This window comes from Pan troglodytes, chromosome 22 (assembly GCF_028858775.2).
Source record: "Pan troglodytes isolate AG18354 chromosome 22, NHGRI_mPanTro3-v2.0_pri, whole genome shotgun sequence".
Lineage (NCBI taxonomy): Eukaryota > Metazoa > Chordata > Mammalia > Primates > Hominidae > Pan > Pan troglodytes.
The window spans coordinates 44,596,407-44,622,497 of record NC_072420.2 but is presented as its reverse complement, the minus strand read 5'-3'; the positions used below and the strand labels follow the sequence as shown (position 1 = coordinate 44,622,497).

Sequence of the window (26,091 nt, the reverse complement as noted above, 5' to 3'; positions counted from 1 at the left end):
AGTCAAAGGAAATGTATAATTTATCTAAGATTTGCTTTACAGAAAATTTTGCAGAAATGATTCTTTAAGCCTATTAACAAAAGAAAGCTGCAATCCACTATGAGGCAGTTCATGTTTGAAAACACGGGATTAGAGAGGGCACCATCTTCAAGCCTAGGAATGCAAGTGCTTGCCCACAGGCCATACATTCATTTCTCTTCAATGGCTTTTGGTAAAACGGGCTTTCAAATGGACGATAAAAACATCCGAGATTACAAACTGGGAAGTCATCTCAGCCTGTTCAATAATGCATAAAGTATTTGCTATAATTCGTGTATAATGTCGAGGCAGTAATGAAAATTAATGCTTCAGATTGGGAGCTCTTTCATGGTGAAAACTAACATCAAATGCATAATCATGGGTATGGAAGCCTCCCCGGTGCTCCTGCCAGAGTATCTGTCCATGAAAAGCCTTCGCAGTTGGGGGTGGGGGCAGGGAGTGAAGGTCAACGAGAAAGCACAAAAAAGGATCCAGATGTTATCCAGATTCTCTAGGTAGAAAGCAAGGTTTAGTCACCCCCTAAGATGACTAGGCAACTAACTCCACATTTCTAGCATAGACACTGTCCTCCCTTCATTAGAAGGCACATATTTGAGAAGTAAAGCAAATGAACCCTCCCACAGTTCTGCACCACCAAGTTTAAAGGCCAAGTCTAAAGAAGTACTCAGTACACCCCCTGCCATGTCATCGCTGGCTTAACGTTATACCCATTCAGCCTGGCTCTCCTCCAGGTCCTTCCTGTGGTCTCTACCTTCCCTCTGACACACACACACACACACACACACACACACACACACACACACACACCCCTGCCCTCTGCTGCTCTCTCCCAGCACCCAGTCATATGACAATACTACCCACTGTAGGTGGGGTCAAAAGAAAACCCATACATTAGTGTTCATCAAGTTTCCTACTGTGGAAATTTGCAGAAAAGGAACTACTACACGTAAAGACTAGTCAAAAGACAGAAAGTCCCAGTCTTTTTCTGTTTTAACTTAAAAGACAAGAACACACAGGCCAAGAATGTTAAGAAGTTGAATGAACTCTTCTAATCAAGGAAACAAGTTGCCTTCTCTAGCCCTCAGAGAGCAAACTTAAAATTCAAGAGTTTAAAAACAAAAAGACTGGATAAATGCATCTGAATATAAGAATACTGAGGAATCAGCCTTTAACAGTGTATACATTTTTTAAATAAACACAGCATTACTGTAGCAGTTTGAACAACAGTACTGTATTTACAAGTTAAAAAGAGACACTCCTGTTCCTGGCACCCCAATGCCTTAAGGCTTTAGACAGAAGGGTTCCCAAACTGGTCTTTCCCCAGACTTCCCCTTTGCCACTGCCTTTGTTCAAGGGCTGGCTTCTCAGCGAGGCCTACAGGCAGTTTCCCAATGGTGCAAGCACTCAGGAGGGAGCTGAGGCAGCATCAGCACAGTGACATAACCATTTGCCTCAGCCCAGCAACCCGCCCTGCAGGGCTCCATCCCAACAGGCCCGTCGGAAAGGCCACAGGCAGGCTATCTGTGCACAACTACTGGAAACAGTAAAACACAAAACAACTCAAATTCCACCAGGAGGGGACTGGCAGAATAAACCACAGAACATCGACATCATGGAATGAGAATGATCTCAACATACTCCTAGCGTGGAGTGGAGTCCGGGGGAAAGTGAGGTGGGACAGTGTGTGCAGCTGGCAATGTCTAAGCTAAGAAAGGGAAATACAAATACGTTTGGATGTTTTTCACGTGGAAGGAAAACCATAAAAACTGTGATGGAGTACTCAGGAAGGGAGGAGTTAGCATGGAGAGGACAGAACATACACAAGGCTTCTTTAAATAGACCTCATTTTGTAGATTTAATTTTGGAAGTAAATATTTTATATAGTTATAAAGCAATTAGATTTTTTCAAGGTTTTCCCTAAAAATAATCAGGAAAAATAAAACAAGTGAACTTAAATGTATACATATACATTTAGTGGTATAATCTCAGAGAGAGGAGCTATGACAAGTAACTTTAAAACTACAGTAATTTGACAGTTCATTCCTTATGGGATACATCCAAATGCCAATAAGAACTGTCAAAAACAGTTCTAGACCTGTGTTCACTAGTCCTGTTGTTGATGGTGGAGTTAATAGTGTTATTCAGAGTCTATGTAATGAGGGATAAAGCAACTGAAAGCAAGTGAGCAATTGTGTGATGTTCTATTCAGTGGCCCCTGGCCCTTCAGCATCAGCACCACCTGGGCATTTGTTAGAAATGCTCATTCTCAGGCCCCACCCAGACCTGTTCATTCAGAAATGGGGAATGGACCCAGCCATCTGTGTGTCCACAAGCCCTCCAGGTGACTGAAGCAGCACGAGCTGGGGAACCTCTAACTCTAGCCTCCTCAAGTACCCATGAGAATTAGGATTTTCAGTGTGGAAAAGAGAAAACACAGAGGATGGAGCTGTTAATTAAAACCCTGCAGCCCTGAGTTTTCATCAAAAAGAGTGAACTTATGATGTATTTTATCTTAAAAATACAAAATACAAAGAACAATTCCTAGGCTGGTGCGGTGGCTCACGCCTGTAATCCCAACGCTTTGGGAGGCCAAGGTGGGTGGATCACCTGAGGTCGGGAATTTGAGACCAGCTTGGCCAACACGGTGAAACCCTGTCCCTACTAAAAATATAAAAATTAGCCAGATGTGATGGCATGCACCTGTAATCCCAGCTACTCACTACTCGGGAGGCTGAGGCACAAGAATCTCTTGAACCTGAGAGGCAGAGGTTGCAGTGGGCTGAGATCGTGCCACTGCACTACAGCATGGGCAACAGAGTAAGAGCCTGTCTCAAAACAAAACAAAACAAAAACAAAAAACAAACAAACAAAAATGCCTAGCTATTCCTAGCTCTGCCTATTGAAAAGGCCTCACAGCAACTAGGAGCCCAAGCTTGCAGACTATGGTCTTGAAATACTATTTTTCACTAAAAGGAATCAGGGCTCCTTGGCAATTGCTAAGTGCAGATCAGGGCATTAAATGTTCAAAATGAGCCCGGAACATCTTGTCAGGCTAGATAGGAAAGAATCTGACAAAGACGCCTCTATCTTAGACCCCAACATGAAAGAGACTCTCCCTGGCCAAAGGGAGAACAACCTGCTCACCAACGAGGCAACAATGCAATGGACTGAAACACATCAAGTATGTTCATAATGATTAAGTTCACAGCCATACTAAACGAACAACAAAGACACACCAACTGATCACCTCTGAAGGATGCCAGTGAACCAACTCACTTTGAAAATGGTTACATAGGCCAGGCGCGGTGGCTCACGTCTATAATCCCAGCACTTTGGGAGGCTGAGGCGGGAGGATCACAAGGTCAGGAGATCGAGACCATCCTGGCTAACACGGTGAAACCCCATCTCTACTAAAAATACAAAAAATTAGCCCGGCGTGGTGGCGGGCACCTGTAGTCCCAGCTACTCGGGAGGCTGAGGCAGGGGAATGGCGTGAACCCGGGAGGTGGAACTTGCAGTGAGCGAAGATGGAGCCACTGCACTCCTGCATGGGCGACAGAGCAAGACTCTGTCTCAAAAAAAAAAAAAAAAAAAAGACATAGGGAAATGAGAATATCACCATTTTGCAACCTTTAGGGAATTAGTGATGTGAAAATAAATGGCTGCCAATTTCCAAAAGGAGAGGTAATCAGACATCACGCACCTGCTGGAAGAACAGCACCACCCATGATAAAGCCCTGCCGACAAAAAATCCAGCCTGAAGCTGACCCAGCCTCCAGCTCCAACTACCAAAGTCTAGGCAGTGGGACCTTTTCAAGACAAATGAGCCAGGTTCATCAAGTTATAAAGAAAAAAAAAGAGACAGAGGGAACATGAAGATTTTAAGAGACTTAAAGGATTTATCTAAAAACTGTATTTGGATACTAATTCAAACAGTTTTAAAAATGGACATTTAAGACACACTGGAAACTTAAACACTGAATATTTGGTATTAAGAAACGTTTTAGGCCCAGGCATGGTGGCTCACACATGTAATCCCAGCACTTTGGGAGGCAAAGGTGGGCGGATCACCTGAGGTCGGGAGTTCGAGATAAGCCTGACCAACATGGAGAAACCCCATCTCTACTAACAAACCCCGTCTTTGTAAAAAAAAAAAAAAAAAATACAAAATTAGCTGGGCATGGTGGCACATGCCTGTAATCCCAGCTACTCGGGAGGCTGAGGCAGGAGAATCGCTTGAACCTGGGAGGCGGAGGTTGCAGTGAGCCGAGATCGCACCACTGCACTCCAGCATGGGCAACAAGAGTGAAATTCCATCTCAAAAAAAAAAAAAAAAAAATTTAGCCAGGCATGGTGCCATGTGCCTGTAATCCCAGCTACTTGGGAAGCTGAGGCAGGAGAGTTGCTTGAACCCGAGAGGCGGAGGTTGCAGTGAGCTGAGATTGTGCCACTGCACTCCAGCTTGGGCAACAAGAGCGAAACTCCATCTCAAAAACAAAAACAAAAACAAAAGAAAGAAAGAAACGTTTTAGGTGTAATTAAAAAATACCATGAAAGAAAAAAAAAAAAGAAAGAAAAAAATTTTTAAAAAGAAAAAAAATGCCATAGACTGGGTGGCTTAGAAAACAGTTTTTTGTTTTTTGTTTTCTCTCTGAAAAGACCCTAAGAAAGAAAAAAAAAATCGCAATGTATTTTCTCATAGCTCTGTAGGTCAAGAAGCCCGAGATCAAGGTGTCAGTAGATTAGGTTTCTGGTGAGGCCTGTGTTACAGACTGCAGACAGCCACTTCCTTGCTGTTATCCTCAGGTGGCCTTTCCTCGTTTCAAGGGGGGAGGTGTCCTCTCACTCTTCCTCACCTAATCCAATAATAAAGGGCCCACCCTCCTGACCTCATCTAGCCCTGGTACTTCTCAAAGGCCCATCTCCTATTCTTAGCACACTGGGAGTCAGGGCTTCGGTGTGTAGGAAGGGACACAAATGTTCAGTCCATAACATCCATTCGTGGATAAATTATATGTCTGAGATTTGCTTCAAAATAATATAAGACTGGGGAGAATGAGGGGTATAGAGAAGCAAGATTGGGCAATTCACCTAATTGCTGTAGTTGGGTGAAAGGTTTGTAGGGTCTCTTTATAATATTCTGTCTACTTTGATACATATTGCACTTTTATAATAAAATATGTGAAATGTTACAGTTCTTCCATTTCCCTTATCCTTCTCTTTTTCTTTTTTCCATAGCACTTGTCACCTAACATTATTTGTCTATTGTCTATCTCTTCTTGACAGAATGTAAACTCTCAAAGGGTTGGGATCTTTGCTCTCTGACATAACCCAAGCCCCTTCAGCAGTAACTGGCATGTAATAGGTGCTCCGTAAATGTTTGCTCACTGATGAAAACAGCCCAACTCCTCCATACTCCACACTAGACAACCCAGGATCCCCAAAGGACAGAACAGACTACAGGAGAAGCAAAGACAGTGCTGGGTATCAAGTTCTCAGAATAGGAATTTAATTTTGGAATAAGACTATACTAAAAATTTCTAGTGTATAGCTTACTTACTCAATTCTTAGAATGCTAAAGTGACATTTTTATTTAATTATATGGCAAAGGCTTTCTCAGAGGCATAATTTTAGGGACAAACTCCCTGCTTCCATGTGAACAGATGGTGTCTGCCTTCCCTAAGTACTTGGTAAAGCAGGAGTCATCAGACATGCTAATATTGGTCCGAGCTGTGCTACTAAACAGTTACACTGATCATGGCCAGTCACAGCAAAACCAGCCCTCAGCTCCTCAACTTCAAAATGACTTCTGACGGCCCTTCTCATTAACCTGGATGTTTAGAGCTTGCTGACAGGTCTAGGTGAACTGACAGTGCCCACAAATGGCAAGCTACAGATTGAGTTAAAGTTACTATCCAAACAGGTGGTTGTCAGTTCCAAGGCTCCGCTAAAAATTTCAACCCTGAAATTGTTTTTTTTTTTTGTTTTTTGTTTTTCGAGACAGGGTCTCACTCTGTCACCCAGACTGGAGTGAAGTGGCACAAACATGGCTCACCGCAGCCTCAAATTCCTGGGCTCAAGCGATCCTCTGGCCTGTCTCCCAAGTAGCTAGGACTAGAAGCACGCACCACCATGCCCAGCTAACTCTGAAATGTATACAATCGCTTCAAACTGCTAAAAGATCTCAGTTAAAAATAAGAAAAATGGGCCAGGCGCGGTGGCTCATGCCTGTAATCCAGCACTTTGAGAGGCCGAGGCGGGCAGATCACAAGGTCAGGAGATCGAGACCATCCTGGCTAACACGGTGAACTCCATCTTTACTAAAAATACAAAAAAATTAGCCAGGCGTGGTGGTGGGCGCCTGTAGTCCCAGCTACTCGGGAGGCTGAGGCAGGAGAATAGCGTGAACCCAGGAGGCGGAGTCGGAGCTTGCAGTAAGCCGAGATCACGCCACTGCACTCCAGCCTGGGCAATAGAGCGAGACTCTGTCTCAAAAAAAAAAAAAAAGAAAAGAAAAATGTCCAAACATACAATGGAATGGTCCCCGGTCACTGTTAAAAAAAAAAAAATTGCAAACAGGGGCCTAAAATAATATTCAGAAATGAAACACCATGTAACAAACGTCCAAAAAGCCACATAAGGGAGAGAGCACAGAAGAGGCTGGACTTTTCCTAAGAAGGGATCACCCCACCTTGTATCCACATCTAGAACCCAGAAGCCCAAATGTCAAGATAACATTCCCTCAGTCAGGAGTACAGGAAGGACAAACCTCCAAATACGGACGCAGCTGTCTAAAACCAAAGACGCTTGATGAATGCCGGCCACTGCGCGCTTGGTAGCTAACACAGACAGTGGTGCGGCAGGTGGCATGGTGCCCCACAACATCCTAACCCTCAAAACCTGTGAATGTCACCTTATTTGGGAAAGGGGTCTTTGTAGACTTAATTAAGTTCAGGAGCTCAAGATGTGATTATCCCAGATTATCCAGGCAGGCCCTATATATAGCTGGATTCTAGATATATTTCAAAGATAATGTCAGTTGTGAGAGAAAAAAGAAGTCACAAATGACTCCAAGGTTATCAATTTTTAATTTAAAAACAAATATTCTCTAAGGCCAAAATACTGTGACTATATTTGACATTAAGAGCAGATACAGGAAAGATTTGAGGAAGAAAGAAGGTGAGACACAGGACAGGAAGCCACAGGAAGCTCTGAGGCAAACAACCACAGAGGCAGGCACTGAGTTGGGAATGTTTTGACTGTTTAAGACCCTGCAGCTGTCTGGGCACAGTGGCTTATGCCCGTAATCCCAGCACTTTGGGAGGCCAAAGAGGGCGGATTGCTTGAATCCAGGAGTTCAAAACGTGCCTGGGCAACATGGCGAAACCCCATCTCTACTGAAAATACAAAAAATTAACTGGGTATGGTGGCACACAAGCAGCTACTCGGGAGATTGCGGTGGGAGAATCACCTGACTCCAGGAGGTCAAGGCTGCAGTGAGCCGAGATCATGCCACTGCACTCCAGTCTGGGCGACACAGTGAGACCATGTCTTAAAAAACAAAAGACCCTGTAATCTTCTGCCGTTGCTGGTCTCTAACTCCAGATCTAAAGCCACCAGATCCAGAGTGGAGCACAGGGGTGGGAGGGTCAGTACTTGGAGATCAGTGTGCAATACCTTTGGAGACCACACACTTACACACTAAGGCATGTGACTCCAGGGAAGGCACTCTGTCAACTGGCAACAAACTTTCCTACGACAAAAAAATCCTTAAGTCAGTTACTTGTATTTCCATTAAAAGATAACCAACTCAGCCAGAGTGAGCCACACAATCACACTGTCAGTTGGCAGGCCTCTGGTGGAAGCACACAGCAAAAACTCTCTAAGGAAAGACTGGTTCATGTGTTATGCCCGACATACTTTTTTTTTTTTTTTTTTTGAGATGGAGTCTCACGCCAGGCTGGAGTGCAGTGGCATGATCTCGGCTCACTGCAACCTCCGCCTCCCAGATTCAAGCAATTCTCCTGCCTCAACCTCCCGAGTAGCTGGGACTACAGACGCGAGCCACCACGCCCAGCTAATTTTTGTATTTTTAGTAGAGACGGGGTTTCACCATGTTGGCCAGGGTGGTCTCAATCTCTTGACCTCATGATCCACCCACCTTGGCCTCCCAAAGTGCTGGGATTATGGCCATGAGTCACTGCGCCCAGCCTTTATTTTTTTTTTGAGACCAGGTCTTGCTCTGTCACCCAGGTTGCAGTGTGAGGTACAATCACAGATCACTGCAGCCTTGACGTCCCAGGTCCAAGTGATCCTCCCGCCTCGGCCTCCCAAGTAGCTGGGAGTACAAGCGCACACCACCACACCTGGCTAACTTTTTTATTTTCATTTTTGTAGAAATAGGAATTCCCTATGTTGCCCAAGCTGTATCATACTTGATTATTTCAGAGATTCATCAGCACTTAAGAAAAAAAAAAAAAAAGAAAATCAGACCTTTCCATTTCATCTGCATAAAGAACTTACTAGAAACTCTTCAGAAACACATCTTGTAGTAAAGTAGGTGTGTGAGCTGAAAAGAAAGGAAGCTTTTCACTTCTAAAGTATCAGTTCAAATCCACCCTGGAGTTGGGCTAATAACACTAACAGCACGGGTTCCCAAACTGTGTACCTAGGCTTCCCACACACTACGCAGAGAGGCACCAAGAGATATTTTAAATTTATGAGGGAAACAGCAATGCTTGTGGTGTAGGAACCCCACACAAGGTATTCACAGTGTCAACATCAGATCAGGGCTCCACTTCTTTCGATGACATCATTATCGTCGCAAAACAGGGTGGCTGCTCTGATAAAAAGCAAGTACCACCAAAAAGAAGAGAAAAAAAAAAGAACCAAAGGGAGAAGCAGCGTCCAATCCGACCTTCAGGTGAGAGGTGCCACGGAGCTCCCGCAGGGCCTGCCCCCCACGGAGCACACTGCTGCAATTAGGAAGAAGGATGAAAATTTTTTTTTTCTTCCAACTTATATATATATATTTTTCAAACAGCTCTTGTTAGGACATAATATTTAATAAATTACTGGAACCTAACTACTTAATAAATGGAATTTTTAAGTATTCCTTTTAGCCTAGAGATGCCATGAAAAAAATTACCGAGACACTAAAAGCACTGTGAACAGAGAAAATTGAGGAACCTCTCTTTAGTAACTTTTTTTGCACACTGACTATAATCCTGACACTCTCCTGAGTGCTTTACACACCCTTCTCAACCCGATGGGGTTGGTACTGTACCCGTTTCACAGCTAAGGGTCTGTGAAATTATGTAAGAACCGAGGTCATGCGTACAAGATGGAATGGTTTTTAACCATGCTCGGGTAGAAATGACATAGTAAGTTAAGCACATTTGTTGGTGCCTTTAGTCCCCGCCTCCAAATACATACTCTCTGCAACAACTGAGATTTCCTAAGAAGAATGTTTCTCCTACTTTTCAATCTTTGGTTCAACATTGCCTTGAGAATTCAATATGGAACAAAATCTGCATTTATAACATATTCACCCATTTAAACAGACATTTCAAGTGACTTTTCTGGTAGTGAAACTAGTGATGGTTAAATCGCAAGCACCACATTTTCAGGTTTAGTAGAAAATTTCAATGTGTAAATTTAAAAACTTTAACCTGGCTGGGCGCGGTGGCTCATGCCTATAATCCCAGCACTTTGGGAGGCTGAGGCGGGCAGATCACAAGGTCAGGAGATTGAGACCATCCTGGCTAACACGGTGAAACCCCGTCTCTACTAAAAATACAAAAAATTAGCCAGGCGTGGTGGCGGGCGCCTGTAGTCCCAGCTACTCGGGAGGCTGAGGCAGGAGAATGGCGTGAACCCAGGAGGCGGAGCTTGCAGTTAGCCAAGATCACACCACTGCACTCCAGCCTGGGCAACAAAGCGAGACTCCGTCTCAAAAAATAAAAATTAAAATTAAAAAAATTTTAACCTACAGGGGAAAATCCCGAAGTCCAACCAGACACGAAGCTCTACATATCTGCTCGTTTCTGTTGCCTGTTTTCCCCTTTAAAAGTTTCTAATATCAGACCTGGAACCCCAAATACAGAAACTCAGAAAAATGAAACAGGCAACAGATGTGACTAATGAGAACAGATCATCTAGAGGGAGGGTACTATTATTGTTCAGAGAAATTCAATTCCAAGCTAATAACACGTATGTGCTATTGTAGGTATGAGGACAGTCAACAAAGAAAAGCCACAAATCACTGGAATTACATTAACTTTGTCACTAACTGAATGAGATAGCTGGAAAAGGAACATGTCTTTCCTAATACACCCTTGGAACAGAAACCCAAGTCTATTTCAAAACAGAAAACTGACCCTGTGGCTGAAAAACAAATCTATGCTAAAATTTAAATTTAGACCAAATGGATCTGCTGGATTTGTTTCAGTTTCGCCAGGCATTTTTCATGATTAATAAAATATACTACAAGTTTTCCTATTGCTATGATTCGGTCATTCATCACCCAACCCCGTCAAAGCATTAGTTCCACTAACTGTTCAGCTCCCATCCCTGCACATTTCACATACACTCTTCAGTATTTACAAGCTACAACTAGTTCTGAGTTTAAGAAGGCCCCTACTGTGCTAGTCCCTCTTCACAGGAGCCCGTTAGGCAGGAGGTTTAATTATGGGCTAAAGTCTATTAAAACATTTAGGGCCAGCTGTGGGGGCTCACGCCTGTAATCCCAGCACTTTGGGAGGCCGAGGCGGGCAGATCACCTGAGGTCAGGAGTTCTAGACCTGCCTGGCCAACAAGGTGAAACTGTGTCTCTATTAAAATACAAAAATGAGGTGGGCATGGTGGTGTATGCCTGTAATCCCAGCTACTTGCGAGGCTGAGGCAGGAGAATCGACTGAACCCGGGAGGCGGAGGTTGCAGTGAGTCGAGATTGTGCCACTGCACTCCAGCCTGGGCAACAGAACAAGACTCTGTCTCAGAGAGAAAAAAAAAAAAAATTTTGGAGAGCTTCAAAATATTATTAAAATAATTCAGGCCAGGTGAGGTGGGTCATACCTGTAGTGCTGGCTACCTGGCAGGCTAAGGGAGGGGCCACTTGAGCCCAGCAAGGCTGCATGACCATGCCACTGCACTCTAGCCTAGGTGACAGAGCGAGACCCCATCTCTAAAAAAATAATAAAATGAAGCGAAATAATCAGCTAGGTTTTAAAGTAATAATCTACCCTTAATCTTTGGGAACTTTTCATTCTTCTGTCCCTACATACACACAGTTTTTAAATTCACCTGAACCAGTTACATTCTATATTCTTCCCAGAAAGGTCTAAGCAGAATGCATTTTCACTGAAGTAAAATATTATACATTCTATGAAAAAAAGATTCACAACATGCATAAACTCTACTTTCATTTCAAAATGAACAGATCTGAGGTAATACCATTTCAAGTAAGAATTTAAAAGATTTTTGAAAACAAAAATGTTGCCTACTAAGAGAACTATGTACATAATATTAAAAAGTTAAGGGTTAATTAGCCTCTGGGTGGATTTTTTTAAAGCAATTGTTCATACCACCTTCTCCTTTCAAAACATGTATAGCTGAAAGAGAGGAGCAAGATGAAGACATAAAGTGAAACCAGGCCAAGTGCTTCCTAAAGCTTCAGTCCCAGATATACCACAACATAATTTCAAGTGGGAAGTATGAAGTCAGCTTTTTACCTTCACTTTTAAAGTGATCATTTTTCAAGTTAACTTTGAAAGTCTACTGAAGCCCCCTTCTCTTCTGAGACTCCAATGAATGAAAGTTTGCACCTTCTAGGACAGTGTACCATCCATGCAGAGATTAACATTCACTATGTTGCCTGAGGCCAAGGGTGGGGGCTCAAGCCTGTAATCCCAGCACTTTGGGAGGCTGCGCAGGTGGACAACCCAAGGTCAGGAGTTCGAGACCAGCCTCACCAACATGGTGAAACTCTGTCTCTACTGAAAAAAAAAAAACAAAAACAAAAACAAAATTAGCCGGGCATGGCAGCATGCGCCTGTAATCCCAGCTACTCGGGAGGCCGAGGAAGGAGAATCGCTTGAACCCGGGAGGCAGAGGTTGCAGTGAGCCAAGATCATGGCCGAGATCATGCCACTGCACTCCAGCCTGGGCGACAGAGAAAGACGCCGTCTCAAAAAAGAAGAAGAAGGAAAAAAAAAAATTCACTCTGCTGCTCAAAACACAGGAAAAAACCCACCATCAAGATGACAATCCAATAAATCTGTAGGAAAGAAAACCGCATCCTTCAGCTGTCCGTGATGCACGCATGTACAAAACTAAACATTAAATATCTCCAACACTGGCAACCAGATAACAAACTTTACCCCTTTAGTTATGGTTGAATCCAATAGAGCTTAGGAACTTTCTCCTCAGAAATGTATTTACATAATGCCTATAAATACATATTGCTATTGAAATGTAAGCAAGCTAGGAGGTAGAAGATAAATTAGATGTGTGGATGTCCGTACAGGCAATGAATGTGTATCCAGCATTCACAACGTGCACAGCACTTTAGGAGAAAAATGTTCAACCTCTGGAAGACAGTAAAACTTAACATGAACTGCGCATGGCTTCATCTTCCCTGAGCACTGGGAAAGCCCCTGGGAAATTGCAGGGCCTGCAGACCAGCTCTACCCACATCTGCCCTCTGGGGCTGAAGGTGCAGAGTAGGAAAAGACTTTCAGCTGACAAATATTCTGGGGAAGAAAAAAGACAGCTACTGCTGAACTATGCAAGTCTCCAATTTTAAATGAGACACAGTTCACTTCCCTAAGAAAAGTCTATCATCTTGTCTAGGTCTCTGTAGAAAAAAAAAGAGAGAGAAGGAGGAGAAGAGAAAAAATAAAGCAAAAGGAAGGAAAGAAATAAGTCTATCATCTAAAGCTGAAGCAACAAAATTCAACCTTCAATATACAGTTTCTCAGGGATCTAACAGGAAGGAACACAGCAGGTGCACACCCGCTGACAGAGTGAGAGGGAAACAGGAGTTCTCACGACATACAGTCTACTGTGGCCTGGGCACCCAGATTTTGCAACAGAGAGTGCTTCCTTTCCAAGCATGAAAGACAATTAGAAAAAAACTAACTGCATACATGCATGAAAATACAGAATACTGTCAAAGGTCAAAAATCGTAACAGTCTGAAACACCTCTCTGCAAGTCACCAAAAAGCCAACCAACATTTCAATACTTCCCATAAGCTCACTGTTCTTAACTGTATTTAACTCTGGAGAGTCACACTTATAAAATTTAGGGAACATTTTTCCCGTAACAGAAAAACAGTTCCTTTGTGTATGCATTAAAGGAGGGGTGCGGGGAGGACACGACACCCAAGAGGCACCAGGTGTCCGTAGTGTAGACTCGAGCGGGAGGCTGTTCATGGGGAGCAGCTCGCCTAAGCGCCCGAGCCTCGGCTTTCTCATCCGTAAAATGGTTTGAGTGCGCGGCGGGGAGGTGTGTAGGAGCGAAAGCAGTCCCGGCGGCTCTGCCTGACGCTTCACCCCGCAACAAACTGTTCCTACTTCGCCAACGCCTGCAACTCTGCGAGCCCCCAAGGACTTCCCCGTAGTCGGGGAAAGGGCGCCCGCGGGCAAAACCGCCCGGCGGAAGAGGCCGGGGCCCCCAGGTCCCGGGCGCGCGGCTCAACGGGGGCGGGACGGGGCGGCGGCAGCCCCCGCTCCTCGCCCTCGACGCCGGCGCGCGCCCAGTCCCGGGCAGAGTCCGCCGGGTTCCACCGGCTCCAACTGCAGCCGGCCCGAGGGCGCCCCCCAGGGGTCAGAGGTCGCCCGGCGGGAAGGTCAGAGGGCGTCCCCGAAAAGTCAGAGGGCCCCGCCTCAGCCGCAGCCCTGGTCACACCTCCAGGAAGCGGCCCAGCCCGGAGCGCGCCGGGGGCTGAAGGTCTGGGGGCGCCGGGTGCATGACGCCAGGGCCCGGGCCCGCCCAACGACCGCCACGCCCTCCCCGCCTCCGGGCACTCACAGGTGACGATGGGCTTGTTCTCCATGGTGTAGATCACCGGCGGCAGCGGCTCCTCAGAGGCGTCCATGGGCGTCCGGCGTCACCGGCCCGGCCCCCCGCGCCCCATGGGCAGCCCCGAGGCCGCGCCGGGCCCAGCCGGAGCCCGAGCCTGAGCGGCGCCGCCCGCCCGGCCGCGCCAGGCAGCTCCGGAGCCGGTTGCGCCGCAGCTGCCGCCCGCTGCCGCCGGCCTCAGCCACTTCCGGCCTCGGCGCCGCCGCATGACCATTTCCGGGGCGCGCGAGGCTTCACGGGGCGGGTCTTCGCGGCGCTTGGCCTCCGACGGAAGGGCGCCCGGGCCGGCCGCGGGGGACCGGGAGGTGGGAAGTGGGAGGCGGAGCGGGGCTCCCGGGACACGTCCATCTTCCTCCCTCGGCAGTGGGCGCCCCGCTGGGCCCTGCGCCGGAGCTGAGGCCAGGACTCGGCAGGCGGGCCTCGCGCGCGGTGAGCGAGCCTGGACGCTCCCAGACCAGAGACGCCGGCCTCGCTGCCCTCGCGTTGCCCGCAGCTCGGGCGTCCCGCGGCGGGCCGCTGCTCCCCGGCCGGGCTGCTTATCGCGCTGAGTGTCCCCGGCGCGTGCCTTCCGCCTACCGCTGGGCTCTTCCTGTCTCCCTCACGCCGCAAGTGTTTTTGTGGGGACCTGGCCCTCGGCATTTCGGAATGCCACAAAATAAACCTCACACTGAACTGCATATGGGCTTCTTGTGCACGTAAACGGGGGGGGGGGGGGGCGGGGCGCGGGTGTTTCTTTTTCTTTTTTTCTTTGGAGCAGGGTCTTTCTCAGTTGGCTCAGGCTGGAGTGCAGTGGCGGGACACGGCTCACTGCAGCCTCGACCTTCCAGGCTCAAGCGATCCTCCCGCCTTGTTTCCCCCCGCCCCACCCCCTCCGCCAGTAACTGGGACCACGGGGGCAGCCACCACGCCCAGCTAATTTTTTTTTTTTTTTTCTTTTCTTTTGTCGGGATCTCACTATGTTTTCCAGGCTGGTTTCAAACTCCTGGGCTCAAGTGGTCCTCCAGCCTTGGCCTCCCAAAGTGTTGAGATTACAGGTGTGAGCCATCACTCCCAGCCATAAAATGACAAAAACTGTCAACCAAAAATAATCAAAAGGGTCAGAATCTAGAGTTTAGTCAAATGCGAAGCTTGAGGCGCCCAGGAAACATTATAAAGAATGGAAGTCAGTGTTCTCAAACGTAGAAATTTGGGGTCGTTTCTATAGCCAGCGTTTCGGGAAGCCTAACCGAATTTCAACGTCTTTTCTGTATAAGGCCTAATGCATAGTTACAACAGTCTGTTTAGTCGAGGTGGTCTTTGTCTTTGGGGACCCACTGAAGATGAAACAGTCCTGGGGTCTCTGTGCTGTCTGGTCCAAGTCAGGTACAGGACAATGGAGACAGCTAATCTGTAACAAAAATCACCAAATGGGAAGGGGGAGACCTGGTCTTTCTTAGTCATTAACAGCAGCAGTCCCCAACCTTTTTGGCACCAGGGACCAGTTTCATAGAAGGCAGTTTTTCCACAGACAAAGTTGGGGTGGTTTCAGGACGATTCAAACACGTTTCATTTATTGTGCACTTTATTATTTTTATGTTGTAATATGTAATAGAATACAACTTCCCATAATGTGGAATCAGTGGGAACCCTGAGCTTGTTTTCCTGCAACTGGACGGTCACATCCAGGGATGATGGAAGCCAGGGACACATCATTAGGGATGCGATTCTCTTAAGGAGCGCACAACCTAGATCCCTCCAATGTGCAGTTCACAACAGGGTTCACCCTCCTAGGAGAATCCAGCGCTGCTGCTGACTGACAGGAGGCGGAGCTCAGGCAGTAATGCCAGCGATGGGGAGCAGCTGTAAATACAGATGAAGCTTTGCTCCCTGGCCTGAAGCTCACCTCCTGCTGTGTGGCCTGACCAGTATGTGTCTGTGGCCCTGGCGGTTGGGGAGCCCTAATTTACAGAACAGCCACAATGAGGAAGACACTTGTGCTCAAGAACAAGGAGGAAGAGCATTAAACTGTAATCGAAGAAGCAGAATTGCAAACTTGCTACTGACTCAGTCTCCAGGGCTTAACTTCACCCTTGGCATCATACGTTTAGAGAGTCCTGAAGTTTTTTTTAACAAAACGTATATATGAGATCGGGTGTGAACACAGCTGCTAAGTGCGTGAACATAGTGTAGTGTGGTGCACTGTAATGGTGTGAGAGGCAAGAGACCAGACTTCTGGGCAGCTAAAGCAGCAGGCCGGCAAGGCAGGGCACTGGAGGGGAAGAAGCTTAGCAGGAGTGGGGAGCCGGAAGTCGATGTAGGGTTCCCTGAAAGTCCTTGGCCTAGGCTGGACTACACGTGTGGGACGACTTATGGGTTTACCAGGAAGCGGCTGTTACAGAGTTGAGGATGGCACAAAGACTAGAGGTCCAGCAGTGCTACAGGAAAGGCCTTTCTGTTTTGTTTTATTTTTAGACAGTCTTGTTCTGTCACCTAGGCTGGGGTGCAGTGGTTTGATCGTATCTCAGTGCAGCCTAGAACTTCTGGGCTCAAGTGATCCTCCCACCTCAGCCTCCCAAGTAGTTGGGACCACAGGTGAGTGCCACCATGCCCGGCTAATTTTTTCTTTTTTTGTAGAGAGAGGGTCCCACTCTGTTGCCCAGGCTGGTCTTGAACTCCTGGCCTCAAGCAGTCCTCCTGCCTAATCCTCCCAAAGTGCTGGGATGACGAGTACGAGCCACTGTGCCCAGTCAAGACCTTTTTAATGCCATTAACACTGAGGACATTGAGCTGAGACACTAGATTGAGAATCACATTCCCAGGGGTCAGCAAACGACCTATAAAGGGCCCAGGTAAGTATTTTAGGTTGTGTGGGCCACATGCAGTTTTTGTTTCATATTTTTGCTTGTTTTTTTTTTTTTTAAACAACTCTTTAAAAATATAAAAGCCTTTCCTGGCTTTAAGTGCTGTACCAAAACAGGCCATCAACACATGTGGCTTGTGAGCCAGAGGTTGCCAGTCCCTCCCCTAGAATAAGGACTACTCCAGGCCCACCTTAACAACGTCTAAAGCAAAACCCTGACCCGATCCACAAGACGGTCAGAGTTTGGAGGTTAAGTCCTGCCAAGTAAGAGGGGCCTGGGAAACACCTGGGACATTGCTCAGTAAACAGAGCCTAAAGCTAAGCCTACACAGCCCAGCATGGTACGTCCAGTAATGGAACTACAAACTAGAACGAAAGTCAGGATTTTTCAGTGGAAGAGCACCCTGAGTCTCCCTCATTTGTTATTTATCAGTGTTGAATATACACTAAAAAAACAAAAATCACTAAACATGCAAAGAAAGAGGAAAACGTAAGCCATAGTTAAGAAAAAAAAAAAGCAGTTAACAGAAACCAATCCCCCTGCAATGAACCAGATTCTGTATTTACAAAGATTCTAAAGCAGCTCTACATATGTCCAAAGGAGGCCGGGCACAGTGGCTCACACCTGTAATCCCAGAAATTTGGGAGGCCGAGGTGGGCAGATCACTTGAGCCCAGGAGTTTGAGATCAGCCTGGCCAACATGGTGAAACCCCATCTCTACTAAAAACACAAAAATTAGCTGGGTGTGGTGGCGCACGCCTGTAGCCCCAGCTACTCGGAAAGCTGAAGCAGGAGAATCGCTTGAATCCGGGAGGTGGAGGTTACAGTGAGCCAAGATAGTGCCACTGCACTCCAGCCTGGGTGACAGAGCAAGACTCCATCTCAAAATAAATAAAAATAATATGTCCAAAGGATTAAATGAAAATATTGTCTTAATAAGTAAAGAATCAGAAATTCACAGCAGAATAACAAAGTATCTAAAAGAATCAAAAGAAAAGTCTAGAACTGAAAAGTACAATAACAGAAATGAAAATTTCACTGAATTGGATTAACAGATTGGAGAAAACAGGAGTTTGGGATCTTGAAGGCAGATGGATAGAAATTATTTAATCTGAAGAAGAGAAAAAAGTTGAAGAAAAGTGGAGAGAACCTCAGAGACCTATGGGACAGTATGAAATGGCCAAAAGCATGTGTGATCGGAGCTCCAGAAGGAGAGTATGAGTCTAGGAAGGAAACATTTTTGCAAAATAATGGCTCCAAATCCAAACACGTGGTGAAAAATACTGATTTACAGATCAAGAAATTCAGCAAAACCTGAAGAGAACACATACAAAGAAAATTACATGCAGGCATATCATACTCAAACTGGTGAAATAGATAAAGAGAAAAAAAATGTTTTGGTGGGGGGACAGGGTCTTGCTCTGTCGCCCAGGCTGGCGTGCAGGGGCACAGTCACGGCTCACTGTAGCCTCAGTCTTCTGGCTTCAAGCCATCCTCCCACTACAGCCTCCCAAGTAGCTGGGACCACAGGCACGTACCACCATGCCAGCTAATTTTTTAAATTTTTGTAGAGACGGCAGGGGGTCTTGCCCAGGCTGGCCTTGAACTCCTGACCTTAGGTGATCTGCCCACCTTGGCCTCCCAAAGTGCTGGGTTACAGGCATAAGCCACTGCACCCGGCCCTTCTCATAATTTCTTTAAGAGACCACTGACTGTTTAAAACAAACAATAGCTTGTGATAGTTCTACAGTGTGTGTAGAAGTAAAAGGTAAGGACAGCATGAAGGATGGATGGTGAGAGGTAACCCACTGATAAGCTCCTCACACTGTGAAGCGTGGAACTCCAGGTGTGAGGTGCAAGATGCAAAGGGTTATGTATGAAGAGGGAAGACTGAAGTGATACAGTATTGACCCTACATTAAATTTGATATGTGAGGCATACGTAGTCTGTGCCCAGGAGGAAAAGCACTAGGGAAAAAATGAACAAAAGGGGTTTGGCTAAGAAGCCAATAAAGAAAAGAGAAATAAGAGAAAATATCTGACTAATCCAAAAGAAGTCAGGGAAAGAACAACAGGAGAAAGAAAGGACCAGTTATGTCAGGAAAAGACACTCAGCGCTCATTAGACATCAGGGAAATGCAAGTTAAAATGAAAATGAGATGCCACTTCACATGTACTCAAATCGATAAAATTTAAATTTATGATTAAAAACCCTGACGAGGCCAGGCACGGTGGCTCATGCCTGTAATCCCAGTGCTTTGGGAGGCTGAGGTGGGCCTCAGGAGTCAGGAGTCCGAGACCAGCCTGGCCAACATGGTAAAACCCTGTCTCTACTAAAAATACAAAAAATTAGCCAGGCGTGGTGGCGTGCACCTGTAATCCCAGCTACTTGGGAGGCTGAAGCAGGAGAATCGCTTGAACCTGGGAGGCGGAGGTTGCAGTGAGCCGAGATTGCACCACTGCGCTCCAGCCTGGGGAACAGAGCTAGACTCCGTCTCAAAAAACAAAAAATAAATAAATAAAAAATAAAAACCCGACAATACCAAGTGTAGACTCCAAGCCGAGGAATATCTATGTCTTTGTACTGTTCTCACAGAGAACTGAGTCCAGCTGCTCTGAGAAGACAGACACTAGCCATTCCCCTTCCCGAAGACGTGGACACAGCGTTGTGTGGCTGGATGGGCTCCCACGTTAGGGAGTGTTCTTTCTGGAGGAAGGGAGGCAAAGGCAGAGTCCCCTCCTCCAATCCCACCGGCTCTGGTCCAGGCAGCCTTTGGTGCGTGGGCAGTAAGTGGACTGCAAGCCTATTTTCCCTCTGAGCAGACCTGTAAGAGATTTTTTTTTTCCACTTGGGAATTTAGAAAATGCGTGAATTCAGCACAAACACTGGTTTGGCACTTTCTTTTAATGAATCATGGTGAAATGATGCTATTCCTGTCCATCGATGTTCATTGTCTTTTTTTTTTTTTTAGTACCCTTTTTCATGAGGCAGCATTTGGGGTGTTTTTTATTTTGTTTTATTGTTTTTGAAAAGTTGGTGGAACTTGAACTCAAATGGTTTTTCCTGGTAACCCATTACATCGTCTCCAGGCTGCAAAGAGCCTGTTAAATTATGTATTGGGACATTGTGTCTGCCTTATCTAACCAGAGGGACTGCTCAGGCCCTCTGCACAGAGGGCAAAAGGAAGGGCCAGTCAGTGAATGTTCACAGCAAGCTGCCCAGAACCGGACACAATCCAGACATCCCTCAGCCTCTGAATCATCAAACAGTGTGGCCCATCCACACCCAGAATACTACTCAGCAGCAGAAAGGAACAAACGATCCCCACAAAGGCCTGGAGGAACTTCCAGAGAATAATGCTGAGGAAAAACCTTCCAGGCCAGGCGCGGGGGCTTAAGCCTGGAATCCCAGCACTGTGGGAGGCTCAGGCAGGAGGATCGTTTGAACTCAGGAGTTCAAGAACAGCCTGAGCAACATAGGGAGACCCTCGTCCCTACAAAAAATACAAAAACTAGCTGGGCCTGGTGGCATGTGCCTGTAGTCCCAACTACTTGGGAGGCTGAGGTGGGAGGATTGTTTGAGCCAGGTCGGCCGAGGTTGCAGTGAGCTGAGATTGGGCCACTGCACTCCAGCCTGGGCAACAGAGAGAGACCTTGTCTCAGAAACAAAACACAAAGCCCCTTCAGCCCCAAAAGGTGACACGCCGTGCAGTTGCTTTTATCCAACATCTTGAAATAACAAAATCATAGAAATGGAGAACAGACAAGTGTTTGCCAGGGGCCACAGGGGTGTGGGGTAAGGAGGGAGGAGGGTGTGGCTAGAAGAGGGCAACAGAGTGGCTCCTGCGGAAACAGAATGTTCTGGATCTGGACTGTGTCCACGTCAATACCTGGCTGTGACACTGTGATCCAATGTTACGAAACGTCACCACTGGGGAAACTCAGGAAAGGTGCACAGGACCTCCCTGGGTTACTTCTTACACCACACGTCAACCCATTGTCATCTCAAAATTGTTCTTTTTTGAGACACCGTCTCACTCTGCTGTCCAGGCTGGAGTGCAGTAGCATGATCTCGGCTCACTGCAACCTCCGCCTCCTGGGTTCAAGCGATTCTCCTGCCTCACCCTCCTGAGTAGTTGGGATTACAGGCACCCACCACCATGCCCACATAATTTTCTGTATTTTTAGTAGAGATGGGGTTTCACCATGTTGGCCAGGCGAGTCTTGAACTCCTGACCTCAGGTGATCTGCCCACCTCAGCCTCCCAAAGTGCAGAGATTACAGGCACGAGCCACCGCGCCCAGCCTCACATTTTTAATAGAAAGCCAGGTAACTTTAAAGTAATCACACGTGAGTTTTCACACCGTGTGTGGCTTTCAGTGTTTCACTGCGCGCTTCCTCCTCTTGGGCTCACCAGGTGTTCTAGAAGCCGCTCCGGGTGCAGGGAAAGCCAGGCCTGAGTCCGGTGCAGTTTATGGTTTTTGGGTTTTTTTGAGACAGGATCTCACTGTTGCCCAGGCTGAACTATGGTGGTGTGATCTATGCTCACTGCAACCTCCGCTTCCTGGGTTCAAGAGATTCTCCTACCTCATCCTCCTGAGTAGCTGGGATTACAGGCACAGCCACCACACTCAGCTAATTTTTGTATTTTTTTGTAGAGATGGGGTCTCACCATGTTGCCCAGGCTGGTCTTGAACTCCTGAGCTCAAGCAGTCCTCCCACCTCAGCCCAAAGTGCTGGAATGACAGATGTGAGCCCAACCTTGGTGCAGATATTTTTTGATGCACATTTTCATCCATCCATTTAACCAATCCCTCCATAAATAATATCCCAGGTGAGCAAATAGTCCAAAAAAGGGAAGATACTGCCTCCTGGGGCTCGGTGGGAGATTCTCTAAGGTGTCACCTTTGTTTGTTTGTTTTTGAGGTGGAGTCTCACTCTGTCGCCCAGGCTGGAGTGCAGTGGCATGATCTCTGCTCACTGCAACCTCCGCCTCCCGGGTTCAAGTGATTCTCCTGCCTCAGCCTCCCAAGTAGTTGGGATTACAGGCATGCACCGCCACACCCGGCTAATTTTTGTATTTTCAGCAGATGGAGTCCCCATGTTGGCCAGGCTGATCTCGAACTCCTGGCCTGAAGTGATCTGCCTGCCTCGGCCTTTCAAAGTGCTGGGATTACAGGCGTGAGCCACTGCGCCTGGCCAGGTGTTGGTTTTTTAAAAAGCAGTTCCAACCTTTCGTCCTTTGAGCCAGCAATTCCACTTCTAGAGCTCTTTGAGGAAGCAAAATCTCTCCCAAACCTTTATGGTTAAAAACACATGTTGCAGCATTGCTTTGCGGGAGCAAACAACTGGAAACAACCTGCACGTCAACAACTGTTAGCTGGGACCAGAGGCGCAGCCTGTGTCACATGAACCATGCTTTGTCCATTTGATGAACTATATATATCACTGTCAAAATGGTGTTTAGAACGGGCTTGTGAATGTTTGTGGAATTACTTGTTGAGCACGATGTTTGCTACATGGGTGACGGGTGCACTAGAAGCCAGAGTTCACCAGTACACAATATATCCACATAACAGAGCTGCACTTGGACCCTCTCCATCTATAAACACTTTTTAGAGGGGCTTATGATAATCTGGGAAATACTTAAAACGTCAGTTGATAAAAATCTTGAAAGTGAAGGCCAGGCACGGTGGCTCACACCTGTAGTCCCAGCACTTTGGGAGGCCAAGGTGGGAGAATCACTTGAGCCCAGGAGTTTGAGACCAGCCTGGGCCACATAGCAAGACCCTGTCTCTACAAAAAATACAAAAATTAGCCAGGTGTGGTGGCTGCACCTGTGGTCCCAGCTACTCGGGAGGCTGAGGTGGGAGGATCCTGAGCCTGGGAGGCTGCAGTGAGCCTAGACTGTACTACTGAACTCCAGCCTGGGCAACAGAGCAAGACCCTGACTCAAAAAAAGAAAAGTGATGTGATATAATAACAACTACATAAAAGCAAAAAACTCCACCCCACTATCATTACAAAAGAGATTGGAAGGAAATTCATCAAAACAGTATCAGTGACTGTGATTGGGTCACAGACTCAGCAGTTTCTTCCCCCTTTTACCCACATATCTGCATTTTCCATCCTTTTTTTTTTTTTTTTTTTTTTTTTTTGAGACAGAGTTGCTCTGTCACCCACTCTGGAGTGTGGTGGTACATTCATAGCTCACTGCAGCCTCCATATCCTGGGTTCAAGTGATCCTCCCACCTTGGCCTCCCAAAGTGCTGGGATAACAGGCGCATGCCACCACACCCAGCCCATGCGGTCCATAGGGAGCTTACCTGTTTGTAAAAAGTGGAGCCACACTGTGGTTAAGCAGCAGATCCTGGAGCAGGGCCACATGGATTCTCAATTACTCTTCATGTCTCCTGCATCTGTTGTCTCATCTGAAAACAGGGATATGATAGAATTTCCCCCCTTTAAAACATGTATTCTATGCAGTCAACACACCTGGATTTATTTTTTTTTTATGTTATATATTTATTTTTTTTGAGACAGAGTCTGGCTCTGTTGCCCAGGCTGGAGTGCAGTGGTGCAATCTCAGCTCACTGCAACCTCCGCCTCCCGGGTTCAAGCAATTCCCCTGCCTCAGCCTCCCAAGGAGCTGGGATTACAGGCACACGCCATCACGCCCGGCTAATTTTTGTATTTTTAGTAGAGATGGGGTTTCACCATGTTGACCAGGCTGATCTCGAACTCCTGATCTCAGGTGATCCACCTGCCTGGGCCTCCCAAAATGCTGAGATTATAGGCGTGAGCCACCGATGCCTGGCCTTGAATTATTTTAATGCCTACAAAAAGCCTGGGAGGAGGTATCCTAGCTCCATGTCGCAGATGAGAGGAGAGACAGACAGAGGCCCAGGGCTCGCCCCATGGCAGCTCAGAGATCAGGCCCACTGGGGCTTGGCCGCGCCCGGAACACAGTTGCCAGGACTGCAGCCATCACCCCATTTCGTACAAGAGGCAATGGCAGGTCCCCTGGCACAGCAAGGGTATGCCCGACCTTAAGCCTGGCGCCTCTCCTCTTGCTGAGTCAATCTTGTGCATGGCACACTGTCAACTGCTGCTGTCACTGTGTGGTGTCTTCAGAAAGAACCTGCTCCCACGTGAGCTTGTGCAGAAACAATATGCTCTTACCAGGTTTTAGGCTGTATAGTGTGATGTAAATAAGTAGCGCTGATGGAATCAAGCCTGGCGCTGTGGACGGCTGCTCCAAACACTATGCCCCATGCTATTTTTTTTTTTTTTTTTTTTTTTGAGACGGAGTCTCACTCTGTCGCCTAGGCTGGAGTGCAATGGCGCAATCTTGGCTCACTGCAAGCTCCACCTCCCGTGTTCACGCCATTCTCCTGCCTCAGCCTCCCGAGCAGCTGGGACTACAGGTGCCCGCCACCACGCCCGGCTAATTTTTTTTTATTTTTTATTTTTTTAGTAGAGACGGGGTTTCACCGTGTTAGCCAGGATGGTCTCGATCTCCTGACCTCGTGATCTGCCCGTCTCAGCCTCCCAAAGTGCTGGGATTACAGGCGTGAGCCACCGCGTCCGACCCATGCTCCTATTTTGAACTCAGTTGGGTCTTTCTTGGCTTCCTGACAGTCTGGATTCTCGTGCTCCCTCTCCAAGCAGAGGTCACTCCCCAAGAGGCCTGTCTGTGCCTTGGCCTCATGTCCCCCACTTGTGTCCCTGCGCGGTGGGGTTCGGGACTGGGGCAGGAGCAGCCACCCTGCTGGAGGCCCTCATCTGTGCCCCACCTTTTCCTTGCTGTTCTCAGGGACCAGGGAGCCGCCCACTGCCCAGATGGCAGAAGCCGGCTGTGGCCTGGCTCAGACATAGGAGCAGCACCGATGCCTTTCACGCCAACCCCTGGCACACCTGACAGCGGGTGATATAACATCCCCCTTGCACAGAAGAAGTGGCAAGAGGGAAAAGCTGGTTGAGGGCTGAGCTGCCAGTAAGCCAACCTCCAAAACATCACTCGAATAGCCTGGAAGGTGGTGTCAGCTAGCCCAGTTTCTACGTCTCTTCCTACGTAAATGGTACAATGGGAAAACCGTCCAGTCACGGTGGCCTGAGTGGTGACAAGAGAACAGTCCTCCCTGGTGCACTCAGACCCTAACAGACGCATTGGGTGCCCCAGGCCACATGCCTTCAGCGCACTCTGATTTCAGGTGCAGCTGGGTGGCACCAGACAGTTAGGGTCCCTCCTCTGAGACTAGTTGGGGGCCCCACTTTTCTGCCCCAGGCCTAGAACCTTCTCCATGGGCTCAGAAACAGGCTCAGCCAGGAAGCGTTGGAAAATGGACACCAGCAGGCCCTGTCTCCACGATGGCCGCCCTAGGGTAGGTGGGTGGTCATGCAAACCTCCCTCTGCTCAGAGGTACTTTGTTCACAGCCCTGGCCAGGTCGAACTATGGCAGGAACTAGCTCAGTGACAGTCCCTGTCTTACCCCCATCCTCTACACCCCACCATCCCCACTCCCTTCCCCCTCTCTCTGGGCCCACCTCAAATAGACCACCTGCACCCCAGTCCATGCACACTCTGCCTCGAAGGCAGATGGCTCTGTGATGGACGCATCTCTCCTGCTCCCCTGTCATCCAGCCCCCAGCCCTGAGAGGGGCCCAGTGGCTGCCGGAATTCTAGGAGAGATGCACCCATGGCCTGGTACTGAAATCAAGAGTTCATCTCATTACCTAAACGTTACATGTTTAATACACTGGCTGGGAACTTGGCTGACTCAGAAAATTGCAAGTAATAAGTGTTCTGTTTTGAACATGAAGAGTACTTAATTGTTATTAATAGAAAACCAGCTCCTCCCTGCATCCTTTAAATAAATGTGGAAACAAGTCTGAGGATGAGGGTCTGCAGGGGGCCTTGTGGCCTCAGCCCAGCTTTTTTGGGAACCAAAGGCCTCCTCCAAGCAGTCTTCCAACTGTCCCTGGCAGGATGGGCTGTGAGCTGCAGACCTAAGGTGGCTAACTGCTGTTGGGTGAGGCTGCGTGGTGTCCGTGGGAGGCTTGCCAAGGCCCATCTGTCCCGTCCTGGCCCAGGCTGGTGCAGGGACAGCAGTGGGTTTTCTGATCAAA

The 26,091-nt window shown here is 47.5% G+C and overlaps 1 protein-coding gene across 5 annotated transcripts in view; it reads right to left on the bottom strand.

Moving 5' to 3' along the window:
* Positions 1-14,324, bottom strand: part of TRAPPC10 (trafficking protein particle complex subunit 10) — a 94,387-nt gene extending 80,063 nt beyond the window's left edge. For 2 of the 5 annotated variants that reach the window (XM_063803474.1, XM_054675318.2), the window contains exon 1: positions 14,073-14,312. Coding sequence is in view for 2 of the 5 variants with exons in the window: in XM_054675318.2 (XP_054531293.1) it covers positions 14,073-14,139 (67 nt within the window). In the remaining 3 variants the exon portion in view is untranslated. Of the gene's footprint in view, positions 1-14,072 lie in introns of all 5 variants that reach the window. The other 3 variants (XR_010154409.1, XM_054675317.2, XM_063803473.1) reach the window with 3 other exon arrangements.
* Positions 14,325-26,091: the final 11,767 nt, after the last annotated feature.